This window comes from Mytilus edulis, chromosome 11, assembly GCF_963676685.1.
Source record: "Mytilus edulis chromosome 11, xbMytEdul2.2, whole genome shotgun sequence".
Classification (NCBI taxonomy): domain Eukaryota; kingdom Metazoa; phylum Mollusca; class Bivalvia; order Mytilida; family Mytilidae; genus Mytilus; species Mytilus edulis.
Genome location: NC_092354.1, coordinates 47,481,744 through 47,496,412, shown reverse-complemented (window position 1 = coordinate 47,496,412; position 14,669 = coordinate 47,481,744). Strand labels below are relative to the sequence as shown.

Below are 14,669 nucleotides of genomic sequence, written 5' to 3'. Positions count from 1 at the left end.
TATGTTATGTTGTCACTATTTTAATAATCATTTACTCATTTAGTATACTGTTTATTTGTTTATTTTCATGGGTACCAATTTCGGTAGGTTGAGAAAGGATATTATTTTAGTGGACATTTAAATGTTTTGCCAAAATCTGTGTACTATCAGATAGAAAAATGTCTTCTTTGTTGGAACATTTTTTAATTCCTGTGTACATGTATATAACGACAAAAATCCACAAAAATGGTATTTCACAAATAATAAAGTAGCTAGTTGCATGAATAAGTCATGACATTAAAAAACAATTAGTACTAACTTTTTGATTACTTTATTTTGCAGATTGTATCTGGTACCGAAGATAAAAATTGGATTCGTATTGAACCTAGAACAGGTGGTTTAGAATCAACAGAAGATAATTTGTTATCGAATTCTACAGATTCTGGTGAAAAACCAGTTGTGCTGGATTTGGAGGTTGTAGAAGCTGAAAGTTCCACTAGACCATCGAATGACAGAGAAGGCGGTATTATGGGTGTCTCAGAAAGAGATGTTACTGCAGTGATTACTACTGACCAATGGAAAAGTGATGTTACAGCAGAAAGGAAAAATTACCAATCAGAAAGTGATATAATAGGTTTGAGTAATGTCCACCAATCAGAAAGTGATTTTACCGCAGAGAGAATTACTGACCAATCAGAAAATGATGTAATAGCAGAAAAGAATACTGATCAAGAAGGAGGAAGAAATGGAAACTTAGAAAAAAGAAGCTCAGCAGAAATGACAACTAATCTGGATGAAAGGACACATTTTGATGAGCTCAGTAACCATGGTAACACTGTTGAAGAAAATGTTCAGAATCAAGTTGACACTGAACCTTCTTTACCAAAATCTGGATTATGCAAACAAAGTACTGAAACAAACATAGTCAATATTGAAGTTTGCAGTAGAAATGAAATGGCAGATTCTGTCGACATTGAAACATTGCGACAGCAAATGGTCAAATCTAAAAGTGACCCTGGAGCCGATATTGAAAAAATAAGCAGGAGAAAAAATACAAATTCAGATAGTGAATTAATTATGAGTCCAGAAAAAGAACAGGAAAATTTGATAAAATCTAAAAGTGCTGTTGAAAGCTATGTGAAAATAATAAATAAGATGAAAGAAAAACAAAATGGCGAAAGTTCCCAGAAATCAGTGCAAGAACAAAGTGAGGAAGCACATAAATCAGACAAAATTAATGTGTTTGAAAGTCCTGTGTTAGATGAGTATATTGCAAATAACGCTTTTGAGCTGTCCAATGTGTTTGGGAGTCCGATGGAAGGAAGACCTAAATCGGTCAACAACTCAGAAAAATTGGCCAGGATTGGAAGAATTATGGAAAATGTTAGAGCTAGAAATTATTGTAAATCTAAAGGGGAACGTGAAAGTACACCAAGATCTCAATCTTTTAAAACAATACCGAATGATTATATAAATATTACAAGTTCTAATGAAAAGAGTAACAAAACAAAATCTAAAAGCACAGAAAAAAGCAGTAAAAAGAATAATTCCAAATCATCTAAGAAAAAAATCAATGAAGATTTCAATGTGAAAAACACTGACTTAACTAAAAAAAGTGCAGAAGAAATAAATTGCAGAAAGGGCACAATAAAGAGCCCAACTGGTGCCAAAAAGTGCCTATTTTCTGATTTAGGTAAACAATTGGGACCTGATGATATTCATGCTGCGAGAACCAGTATTATAACTACAGAACGTTCCACAGATTCAATGGATGTTACAAATGTTGATACTTCTAATGATAATGATATTCCTTCAGAGAATATATTTGAAGCCACAAATTTATTTCCAGAAACTGAAGTTAAATCTGAGGAGGAGAGTGAATACTTTAAATCTGTTCAAGAGGACATTGATATATCAAGTTATATCAGCAAAACAAAGAAAAAAAAGAGATCCAAAAAATCACCTAAAACTAAAAATAGAAAGTCATCGTGGAATATGAAAGTCAGCATTCATAAGAAAGACAAATCTGCCAAAAATTTGAGACAATCTTCCGATTCAACAATAATTACTAATGAATTAATTGGTGCAAGTCTGGCAGATTTCGAGATTAATGAAGAGAAACCTGTACTTTCTCCACAGAATGTTGGAATACAAAATGAATTACAAGAATCTCCAAATATTGATCCACCTAATTTAAATATTGAACAAGAAGCGGAATGGGACATGAATGAGTTGAGCGTTTTAACTACAGATATATTGCAGAATTTACAGCCAGTTGTTTATTTGGAAAGATTAAGTGAAAATGTACTGAATGAATACTGCTCAAGGTCTTCTCAATATTCTGTGGAGACAGAAGATCAAACAGACGATAATTCAGGTTCGGACAGAAATTCTTTTGCTGGATCGGAATGTCACGATAAAAATGGTAAAACGTATCCACCATTGAGGGCATCAGATAGTGACGATCAGTCTATAACTATAGAGAAAAGTAAAACTTCTACAAACGATAAAATGTTATATGGAAAACTTTCTTTAAGTAAACAGGCTGAGGATCCTGAAGTATCTGAAACTGGAACACATTATGAAGCAAACATGACGAAAAAAGGAATAACTGAAACATGTGAAACTGAGAAATCTCCAAAGAGAAATTTGAAAGATATGGAAGATATAGCAAAAACATCTGAAATTGTGAGATCTCCAATGAGGAATTCAAAAGATAAGACACATAGTAAGAATACTGCCAAGTCAACAAAAGTTCACAAGCCTGATGTTGAAAATGTTAATGATATAAATCCTGCACACTTAAAGGGAAAGAAGAAGATATTAGATAACTCAATCCAATTAAACAAAACTAAAGTATCCACCATTGGAAAAGAAGTTATGACGCAAAGGAAATCACATAAACAAAAGAAACCTGTAAAAACTTCAGGTAGTAAAGATATATTGCAAAATCATGCAAAGAGCACTGTTACAATATTAGATAAAGAATCTAAAGAGAGTTCGCTTCCAGAAAGTAATACTCTGAAGGAACATGGGATGATTGTTACAAAATCTGATAATATGAAAAATGACGGAGATATAGAATGCATTAATAATTGTTCAAATAATGATGATGAAGCGACTGATACAGAGTTTCCTGATGAGAATGAAGAAAAGGAAGTAAAAACACAAAGCAACAAAAACACTGAAAGTTCTACTTGCATTAATTATCCATCAGAAACTTCTACAGATGACACTGGATTTCAAACAGGTACTTATGGTGAACCCAGCACAACTGAAGATAAATATGCTTCTGGTGGTAGAATGGCGATAGACGAAAAAGATAATGGCACAGAAAAAGGCATTTCTGAAAATATGGAATCTAACTTTGCAATGCATGGTGATAAGACATCTGGTTATGTTGAAACATGGTCAGTTGATACAGAAAGCCGGAAATCTGTTGAGGGTGATATAAATAATGAATCTTTACAGCATGTTAAAGGAAATACACAGAGCTTTGCACTGTCAGATTTAGAAGGGGACATTAATACTGGAACATCCATTGTCGAAAATGATATACAAAAATCACAAGATGAATATGAAAATGAAAAGAAGAAAGTCGGTAATTCAGATGTACAGAAGCCTCAAGATGAAAAACAATCCGATAAAGTGAGAGATTTGACAGGTGTTCAAAGTGAAGATCATGAAGCAAACGCAAATGGTGAAGTAGAAATATTAATGGAAAATAGAAGTGGAAAAGCATTAGATGATAATATAGTTGCTTCTAAAAAGCTGACATCATTAGGACATTTAAATGAACAAGTAGTATCAGCTACTGAAGTAGAAGCAAATGGACTTAAGCTTATCATCAATGAGATTAAGCCTAATGAGAACCAAATCTCATTTACTGAAAATGAAAGTAGTATTCAGATTAAAGACAGTCAGGAAAATGAAGTGAATTTTGAAATACAAAGCATAGGAGAGAATGTTACCATAAATGAATCTGATAATAGCTTAGCAGTAATTGACAATTTTAGAAACTATGAATGCTCAGATGTCAATACAGAAAGTGATATAAACACAGAAGATCTTGATCATACACAAAATGAATCTAGTGACCTATTTTCATCTGCAGAAGATGCAACAATTGTCAAAATATACACTAAAAAACCTGATATTATTGAAAATAATTTAAGTGATGATGACATTCCTAAAAAATGTGAAAACAATGAAAATTCAGATTCCAATACTGCAATATCAATGACTGAAAATGTACAAAGCACAGTGCCAAATTTGGAAAAATTTAGTGAAGATATTAACAGTACAAATAATGATCCACCATTTACTAAAAATTCACGCCCCTATTTAACATCAGATTTTAGCAGTGGGATATCATCAGAAACTGAAAATGAAAACCATATAGAAATCCCTGAAAAAACAGCAGCTGAAAGGAATAAGATAACTGATACGCCAAGTGAAATAGTTGAAAAGGATCCAAAAGATACCAACATATTTACATGTGGAGTATGTGGAAAAAAGTTTGGAGATGAATTTGCATATCATTTCCATAGTATGAATAAACATCAGACATCTTCTGAAAAGGATATTACAAGCAATACAGAAACTAGGAATAAGTCTGTAAGCGTTGATGCAGATATGGCTACCATTGATACTGGCAAAAAGAGTCATGGAAAGAAAGGATATGCAAAAAAACATATTCAAAGGGAGATAATTGGGAATGATAAACATAGGGAGACAAAAAGTAATGTGAATTGGAGGAGAAAAATATTTGAACGGACTGGTACATTTGGAAGTAGAAAGCAACTTGAGGATTTTGAAACAAATGAGAACTCTGAAAGTGATGAAAATGGAAATTTGGAAAAAAGGGAATATGCCATGCCAAAAAAATTTAGAATTTTAAAAAGTAGCCAATGGCTTGATCAGCATATGAACACCGATGGTAAAGTTTCTTCAGGTGGAGAATCTGATATAGCTGAAACATTAAGTAAAATAAGTCCTGTACATAAAAGCTATAAAAAGGGAAATTTTAATCAAACTGATCTAATCATAGGATATGGTGTAATAGATAAAGTAAGGGAAGTACAACGCGAAATAGTTGAAAGATCTACTCAGTCAAGAAGAATGAACAGAAATTCTCTTCATGAGTCTCCTATTGAAGAAACAACAGAGAATACAAGTGAAAGCATTAATAGTGAGGCACACAAAGTACCTGTTAATATCCCACGAAAAAGAGGCAGACCTAGAAAAAAGAAAAAGAAGCGCACAGTACATTCAACAAAGACACCAACTAAAGATGATTCTACATTAAGTTCAGATAGTTTAAAAGTTCACCCTACAAAAGACAGTAGAAAAGGGTATTGCTCTAAAAAACAATGGAAGAGTGCATTGCCCACATTATCTGACAGCAGTGATTTACCCGAGGAGATGGTCTCTCCAAATGAAGATGTTTGGTTTGGAAATAATCCGGTGACAACCCAAAACATACTCAGTGAAACTGGTCTCGAATCAGAATCTAGCAGTGTATCTGCTGAAAGAAAGAAGAAAACAAGTTTTAAAGGCATCGAATATCAAGCAATGTCCGTCAGAAAATCCATGACCGGGAAAGTGATGAGAAGAGAAAATCGTAAAAATAATTCATGTGTCAGCTCATCTGAAGAATCTTGTGATGATGGTGGAAGTCTTGGGAAAACAAACCCTGCATTTGGTCCATGTCATACTATTAGCAAAGCCCCTCAGATAACTGATACAAGCAGTGAATCATCTGTATCTAATAAACCATCACATACTAAGGCAGGACAAAGGTCAAATTTAGGTCGTCTGCAAAAATATAGTCAAAAGTCTTCTGGACACAGAGAAACCGTTACAAATAGTGAAAGTGATCTGAATCAGATAAATGACTTTGGTAAAACTGGCATAGAATCAGCAGAAATGAGCCAAGATTCAACTCTGGCAGGAAATATCAGTAACTCAAATGATCAAGAAAGAACAATCGCAAAAAAGATAACAAATGAAACTATTGATGAAAAACATGTTGATTTTCATCAAACATCAGATAAAAATGAAATCTTGGAGAAACCTAAAAGAGGAAAAGGTAGACAGAAAACATCGAGAGCTATTTCAAAACAAAAGAAACATCATGACAACATATTTGAAAATTTTAATGCTATAACAAACGCCAAAAGCCCTGAAAGCGTTACAAGTCAGGATTCTTCAAATACTAATTTTAGCAATGAACCTGGGAAAACAGTAGAGGAAAGTATTGCTTCACATGATGACAACACCAAAGCTATAAAAGGCAATGTTCTAGAATTAAAAAAGTCACCTGAATATGAAAGCAATACTTATATTGACCTTGTTGCTAGTGGCAACAAGAAGCTGGTAGATACAAGCAATACTAACAATGTAAGTGTTTCCAGTGATAATTTGAATTGGATGGACAAAGACAGTCGTAATAATGACCTTGTTTCTAGTGGAAATCTGACTTTGATAAATAAAAGCAATAGTAATAATGAACTTGTATCCAGTGGAAACCTGACTCCCATTGATAAAAGTGATACTAATAATGTAAATGTTTCTAGTGGATACCTGAATCTAATAGGTAGCAATATCCAATACAAACGCAGTCCAGTAAGCAGTGTTGATACTGAAGAAATAGTAGAACCTTTAACCGAAATTCAAATGCCGATAACAATTGAAACTGACCTTCAGCCATTTAGTTTTCCGATTAACATTGATTGTGGTGTTTCAAAAGATCAAACCACTACAGATAATTATGTACAACCTATGAGTATCATTGATAATACAGCCACGAAAGATTTGCTGCACCCGAATATTGGTGCCACATCACTTAAGACTATGCAGGAAGATTCTTGTAAGCTTGTAAATAGCTTGTCAGAGTATGCAGTCACTAGTAGGGAGAATAAAACTCATATAATTCATTCCTTTGCTACCGATGCAGTTGTTGATGAATCAGAAAATACTGCAAGAACATCTCATATTGAATCAGTAAACAATGTTACATCTCCCCATGAACAGTCTAATGTGGAATTAGGAAATTATGAACACAAAGGCAATGTATCACCTAATGGCACTTTTATACGAAAAGATAAAAATATGGAAAACAAACGTACTGACTTTGCCTTTAAGAGACCCGCACCTGTGGCTGGTAAAAAAAGTAATCCCTGTTCTGACGACAATGACAGTGATGATGGGAAAACGGATTCTTCAGTCCCGCCAATTGAAAAACAGCCAACTTGTAGTATTTTAGAAACTGTATTCGGGTCAGATGCAGTATCTCCTCCGAAAAGACGAAATGTAATGTTTGTCAATTTAACAAGTAAAAAAGCTAGGGAACTAGAAAGGAAAAGAAAGGAGGAAGAAAAATTAGCACAAAACCAACCGAAAAAACAAAATGTGCCTTTCTTTTTTCCTTCTAAGAAAAGAAAGATAACATCACAAATTAACAAGACTCAAAATGATAATGTTTGTAGACAAGTTGGTGGACCAACAGCATCCAAGACAATAAAACTTGAACGGCTTAATACCATGAATATTACAGGAGTTGGTAGCAAGATACCTAGCAGGGAAACCACTCATTTAATTGCAGCTAAAAAAGTCAGAAGTAACAGTCAGCTGACACACAAAAGCTCAAAGGATGTAGGAGTGTTAAGCCAGGTTTCAAATAAAGAGCCCGTTTATGATTATGGAGCTAAAAATATAGGATACAAAAGTCAACAGCAATATACCAGAGGTAAACATGCAGGAAATAATAGTCTTCAACCAAGTCATGGAAAGACGGGTTTTAGTAGAGGAAAATTGATCGGAAATGACGGTCGGCCATTAAATAGGGAAAACAGAGTTCAGATGCCTCAGGAAAATTTCAATCATTTTGAAGTAAAAAACATAGCTAATAGCAATCAACAAGTAAATCAGAACTTTGGAGGAAAAAATATCCATCTATCTCATCAACAAAGAGAAAACAGTAACCTTTTTGGAACATGTAAAGATATAGATAATCTCTTACCAACGATTGGAAATTTGCAAAGTAATGATATAGGAGTATTGGGAAGTGTGAAACCCGAACAGGGTTCTAGCTCCAATAACTTATTTGATTTTACCGATATTTTCGATGTCAATATAGTAACACAAGATAATTTTTATTCAGAATCTACTGGTTTAGACATTGACAACAAGCAAAAAGTATTGAGTGGAACAGATCTAGCTTTAATTACAGAAATACCCATCAATATACCACCAAACTTGACTGCTGTGAACAATGTACAATCTACACATAGTATACATACGCAAGGCAACATCGGCTATAAAGATATGCCAACATTATATTCTGCTGCAAACATACATGACGAAACATCTATGCCCATCACACAAACGGGTGGAATTATGCCTGAAATTCATGAACAATCAAAATTATATTCAGGTCAAAGTGGTAGAGATATAATGCCAAATTTAACCCCACAAAAACATAGAAATATACCGGAAAATCATATCGTTTCATCGAAATTGTGTGCCATGAAAAGTCTTGTCTCTAAAAATAATGATGACCATGTGATTGATTTCTTAGACTTGGACGGCTCTCATGCTGATAGAATATTAGATGAGATAGAGACAAACACACAGCCGTTACACCAAACTGATCATGAAAAATTACATAGAAGGGGGAAATTACGATCTCTATACATGTCCCATAATTCAACAACCTGTGGACAATCTCAAGGAAAACTTACTTCCAGTCTGGCTCCGTCTCAAGGAGCGTTTATCTCGGGTAAGGCGATCGGAAATCAGATGAATTTGAATAATTCAGGAAATGATATACATATTGCCGAGAGAGGATCTGCTATGATATCAAACCCAACTCGTATACTGGATACTTTAATTGAGAATGAAAACAAAAAGTTAGTTGTCTCTCTTCAAAAACTTACCGATAGTGACATTCAAAAGCAGACTCAAATGACGGATTTAGAAACTATGGAAACAGAACCAGAAACTTATCTAGAAGAATATGGGGATGATGATGATTTGCCAAGCTTGAAACCATGGCATTGTGCTCTTTGTAATGAACAATACCGACTTAAAAAAGAACTAATTCATCACATTTCTATAGTCCATGAAATTTCACAGTTCGATTCACGACTGAGAAACTATATTTGCAACATGGAGGGTAAACCAATGTCTAAAAACTCTCAGTTACTTTCAGATGATATTCTAAAAACAGGACACAGTGCAGCAGGCAAATATTCTGCCTCGTCTGTGACCTATGCTGATGGGAAAACGTTGTCCAAAGAACAATCTGCTCTTGGTCACAGAGACAAGATTATTACAATTGTGGATCAAGACGAAGAAACCGTAAGTCAGGGAGGTGGAAGTAAAGTAAAAAATCAGCAATCGAAGATGGCCACCAATGTCACCATTGATGCTCGCTGGAGGTGTCTAATATGTCCGATGAGATTTCTAACAAAAATCGATGTAATTCAACATGTAAGAATGAAACACAAACAGGCTGCTGGTGACAGCACTCCTTACGAATTTGAACCTACGAGTAGTCCAAATGATCAAAGCAATCAGTCCGCATCAAGAACTGTAGAGAAATCTAACCTTGGAAATAATCCATCTTTTACAGCTCCAAGGAAAGTTATAAGAAGAAAGAAGGAGGAAAAGAAGAAAGCAAAAGTTAAAGAAACATCTGAAATATTAATCATATCTTCTAAGACAAATTCTATTTCTTTTGATATATTTCGAGCACCTATGGACGAACCTGAGGAATTGAGACAGATATTATCAGTAAAATGGTACTGTAAATTATGTCCTAACTGGTATAGATTAAGGAAATGCTGTTTACAACATGTGCAGAAAGAACATGACATCAGAGGTAACTGGGCCAGGTTCTACTTCCATAACTCACAACAAGTGACGTGTATTCCGAGCATGGAAATTTGTACCGGTCCTCATGTTGACATTAAAGCATATCAATTCTGTATTGTATGTGGGCGATCTTATGTAGATGTGAACGAAACAACTAGACATGTACGTCGTAATCATGGCTACATTGCTGAAGTTCATCGTACAATGTGTGTTCAGGATAAAATGGATACAGTAAAGATAATAGTTGCATGTGATATTTTTATGGATTTACATATGTACGTTGTTGGCAGTAAATCGGCCTTACTGGTCCAGAAGGATTTTTTTGATGAACTTTTTACAAATTGTATGAGTAATAATATTAGAGATTTCAAGGATTCAGATGTGACTGTAGCAAGGCAATTAAAAAGAATTCTTTTTGAAAATGGAATGATTAATTTGGAACCTTCAGAACAAGAGATGTTGGGAGATGTTGCTCATAATTATGACGTCTACAAAATATCGTTTCAAGAAGATTTTCAGTGGGATAGAGGAAGTCAGAAACACGGATCAACGGGCGGGAAAATGTCGCCAGAAGATAGTGATTCTAGTGAGGACAGAGATCCTAGCACGTCTAGTGAAGGAGGGAGAAATGTGTCCGAAGAGACTGGGACGTCTGATAATTCTGGCAGATCTGACGTTGTATCATTGCATCGTTGTCACAAATGTAATCTTTCCTTCGAGGACAGAATGACGCTGGACAAGCATAATCTGACCCACAAAATTCAGGTCAGATTTAGTTGCAGACTTTGTAGTAAAAATTTTCCGAAGTTATTTTTTCTTCTCCAGCACTTAGAAGTAAAACACAATCAGACACAATCAACTTATTTCCAGTTTGTTCTCGAACATGAACAAGTAATTATGGAAGAGGCTGAAACTGAGGAGCAAATCATGGACCAAGTATTAGAAGATGAATCCGACTCGTCAAATTCTGCCATCATCAATGTACAATCGGGCGAGGATGATGAGCATCAGGAACTTGATTCTGATGATGTTGAAACAACAGAAACAAGAACATGTTTTGTTTGCGGAAAACATTTTGAAACGAGACTTTCTTTATTCACGCATTTAAAAGATAAGCACAAAATTTATAAAAGAAAATGTTTAAATTGCAATAAGAATTTTTCTTGTAAGACTGACCTTCAGAAGCATTTTGCTGATATTCACGATATCGATTTTGTTGTTGATTTGTCGGAGCAAATCTTCCGTTGTTTTGTATGTGATGTTATTATGGAAAGTCGTTCTGAATTAAAAGAGCATTTACCAACACACGAGGAAGAGGGTTATAATTGTAATCTATGTGAAATGAAGTATACTGCGCCGTCTAGTCTGAGATTTCACAAAAGGACAGTTCATTGGAAATTAGAGGGGACAAGGTCGTGTAAAATATGTGACGATAAACTGTTTACCAATATGAAGGCTTATGAATCTCACATGTTGAATCATTTTTATGATTTTCTTGGACCAATGAAATGTGCAAAATGTAATATAACATGTAAGAATAAAAAGGCATATAAACAACACATAGCAAGTCATGGAGTGTCACTTGTATGCGAACATTGTGGAAAAGTTTGTTCTGACCAGCATGCATTGCGCCATCATATTGTAACTCACAATTTAAGTAAAAAATGTGAAGTATGTGGAAAAATGCTAAATAAATATAGCTTGAAAAATCACATGACAAAAGTACATGGTGAAAAAGAAAAGGCAGCATGTCCACATTGTGGTCGACTCGTTAACCAGAGTTACATGAATGCTCATATAGAGGAAATGCATAATAAAGTTAAAACTGTCGATGAGAGGAAGAAAAAAGTTTGTGATATTTGTGGAAAAGTCTTTAAAAGACCTGGACTACTTAAAACACACATGGTCGTGCATACAGGAGAGCGTCCTTATGTATGTGAAGTATGTGATAGAAGTTTTGGTTATAAAACAGCATTAAATACTCATTATGCCACACATAAAGGATTTAAGCCACACAAATGTAAATTTTGTACATCATCATTCTGGCTAATCAGTCAATGTAAGGCACATATGAAATCAGACCATGGATATATTGACCCAGATCTAAAACACGCGTGTCACTGTTGTGATAAACGATTTAAACACTTAGCAGGTCTACGTTTACACATGGATGAAACCCACCCAGAAATGGTTCCCGGACCAAAGTTTTATCCTTGCCATAAGTGTAAAAAGGAGTTCAAATACAGGAAAAGTTTAAGGGAGCATGTGGCAGTGTGTTCTCCAGGAACAGAGTTGGGCAATTTATATAGGAAAGGAAATGATACTAGTGATTCTTCCGTTTTTGTTGATTCACAAGAACCGCAAGTTGTTGACATGGATATATTTGAAACATTTCAGGATGTAGGTCAGAATGAATTACAAATTCACGAGCAGATTATTTCTGAACAACCACACGTTGCATGTGGGATGATACAAAAGCAGTTGACCACTGCAGATGGGCAGCAAATTATCATTCAGGAACAATCTGGTGATCTATCCTATCAAACAATATACATTCAGTCAGAAGATCCAGCCAGTCAGGGACAGGTCTATGTTCAAGATGTGACAAGTCAGGACCAAATCATTCTGCAGGAAGGAAACAATGAAGGGGAGATAATTGTGGCGTTACCTGACAATTGTGGTGAATATAATGTTGATTTTCTTACTTCTAATAACGCTATCGTACAAGATGGAGACATTGGATATGCTGAGATAATTGTACAAGATCAATGAAAAGTGTTATTATTTTGTTTAATTGAATCCTACGCAAATTATTTAGAATAGCTTTATAAGTTCAGAAATAAATGTGTGAATTTGTTAATGCTAATGAAAAATAAGTCACTGAACATACTTTGTGGCAGATGGATATTTAGGGACTTTTAAAACACAAACTTTTCTTTTTGATAACATACAGGAAACAAGAATATTTTTGAAACTCTTAATGTGTGTTGCTTAATTTTTTTTTTCTTTAATTCTGAAACAATTTACTTTTATTCAAAACTTTAAGTAGAATTCTCACAAAAGTCAAGTTTAATATTACTTTCTGAATTTTGATGTAAGTTTTAGCAAACTTCATTCTACCACATTGCTGCATTCCTAGAATTGTTACATTAAGTACTTAATTTACATACAGTATTATGTGCAAAGAAATAAGATATTATGTAAAACATTATGTATCAAATTGGTAACTGGTCTCTTGACTATAAATAAGAATGTTGGGCTGATGATCTGTATATATTCTTAAGATTCTGTCTTTGAAGAATAATGTTTTTAATCTTCAGTAAGTAATATTTTTTTCTCACTTGACACACAAGTTGAGCATTCAGTTAATTTCAAAGGTCACCTGTTTTGAATTATTAAAAATAAGTTTATAAATACTAATAATAATTTGCATTAAATGAATTTCATGTGTTTTTGTTATATCAGGTTGTTTAAAGATTTGTTTTATGATTTGTTCATGTTTTTTATATTATAACTGAGATTTTGTTAAGAGTTTTTGTATTAAAGTATATACAATTTTTTGCTCTTTTTGTGCCATAAATTATTATGAAAAACTGGACATACTTTTGTTGACTATTATTTTATTTTAAATTTTAATAACAAATAAAATTGATTTGTATATAAATTGATGTGCATTAAGGTATAAAACCACTAATTCAGACAAGGTCGGAAAGAACATACAAGAAAGTAGTACATATTTGAAACAAAATAGTTCCTACGCATAGCTATACCTTTGTCAATAGTGGGAATATTTGGGTAGTTTTTGTATAAATTGAAAGCTTGGGGACCTGGGATCACTGTAGAACCTTTGTTGAAAGTTTTACTTGAATAATAAAGAAGTATAGGAAATTCTAATAAAAGGGCACATTTGGCCTGTTGTTCAGATCAGAAGTTCCTGTTTTTGTACTATCAAAATTCCGGGAACCAGTACGCTCTAATATGCAATTAAAGGTATGTTGATTCTTTCAGTACAAGTCAGGATAAGGTACAGTTTTGACATGAAATAACTGCCACTTCATTTGAACTTAAGACAAAGTAGCCATAAATGCTTGAAATTGCAGAATTTAACATAGAAAGCAATGGGGCTATGAATTAGTGGTTTTATACCTTAACTGAATTATTAATTAACATTCAGGAATGCTTTATGTATCTTTTACACAATGTTGAACATTTTTACCAGCAATATGTGTATTATTGTTAATGCCTTTGTAATGCAATATATCTTGTTCTACATGTATTCATTTTTTGTTGATCAGTATTCAATATGCTATTGATGGATGTGGTTAATTTGCGTTTCTATATTTATTTTATGTATCTTGACCTTGCTACTTTTGAAATACAAAAAAAATCAAATAAATAGTTTTTAAAAGAAAGTAGTAATACGAATTCGCTTTAACAATTATTGGAATATTCAAATGAAAAAATGTCATAGGTTGTGTATAAAGTGTCAAATGTAAAGGATTCATGTCATGGGATTTTGTTATTTAGAGATCAATATGTTCCCCCAGAAAAGACATGTCCTTGATATATCATCCACAATCCCTTCTGATTAAAAATTATAAGAAGCACACATACCATATCATGAAGAATTGAAAAACCAACTCAAACTTAACCCAGGCAGACATACCGGCTGCTATTTATTGAAGTATTCAGCTGTCAAAATACTCCCAATTGTAAATACATTCTTTTGGTTTTAGTCCCAATATATATTTGAAATCCAGGATGAATGTATGGTATAATATCATGTTGTGTAGACTAGTTTATAGTTATTG

At 33.7% G+C, this 14,669-nt stretch overlaps 1 protein-coding gene across 1 annotated transcript in view; it reads left to right on the top strand.

Moving 5' to 3' along the window:
• Positions 1-13,977, top strand: part of LOC139495726 (uncharacterized) — a 34,139-nt gene extending 20,162 nt beyond the window's left edge. Inside the window, exon 7 of the mRNA XM_071284056.1 lies at positions 322-13,977. Coding sequence (XP_071140157.1) covers positions 322-12,630 — 12,309 coding nt within the window. The 3' untranslated portion in view covers positions 12,631-13,977. The remainder of the gene's footprint in view (positions 1-321) is intronic.
• Positions 13,978-14,669: the final 692 nt, after the last annotated feature.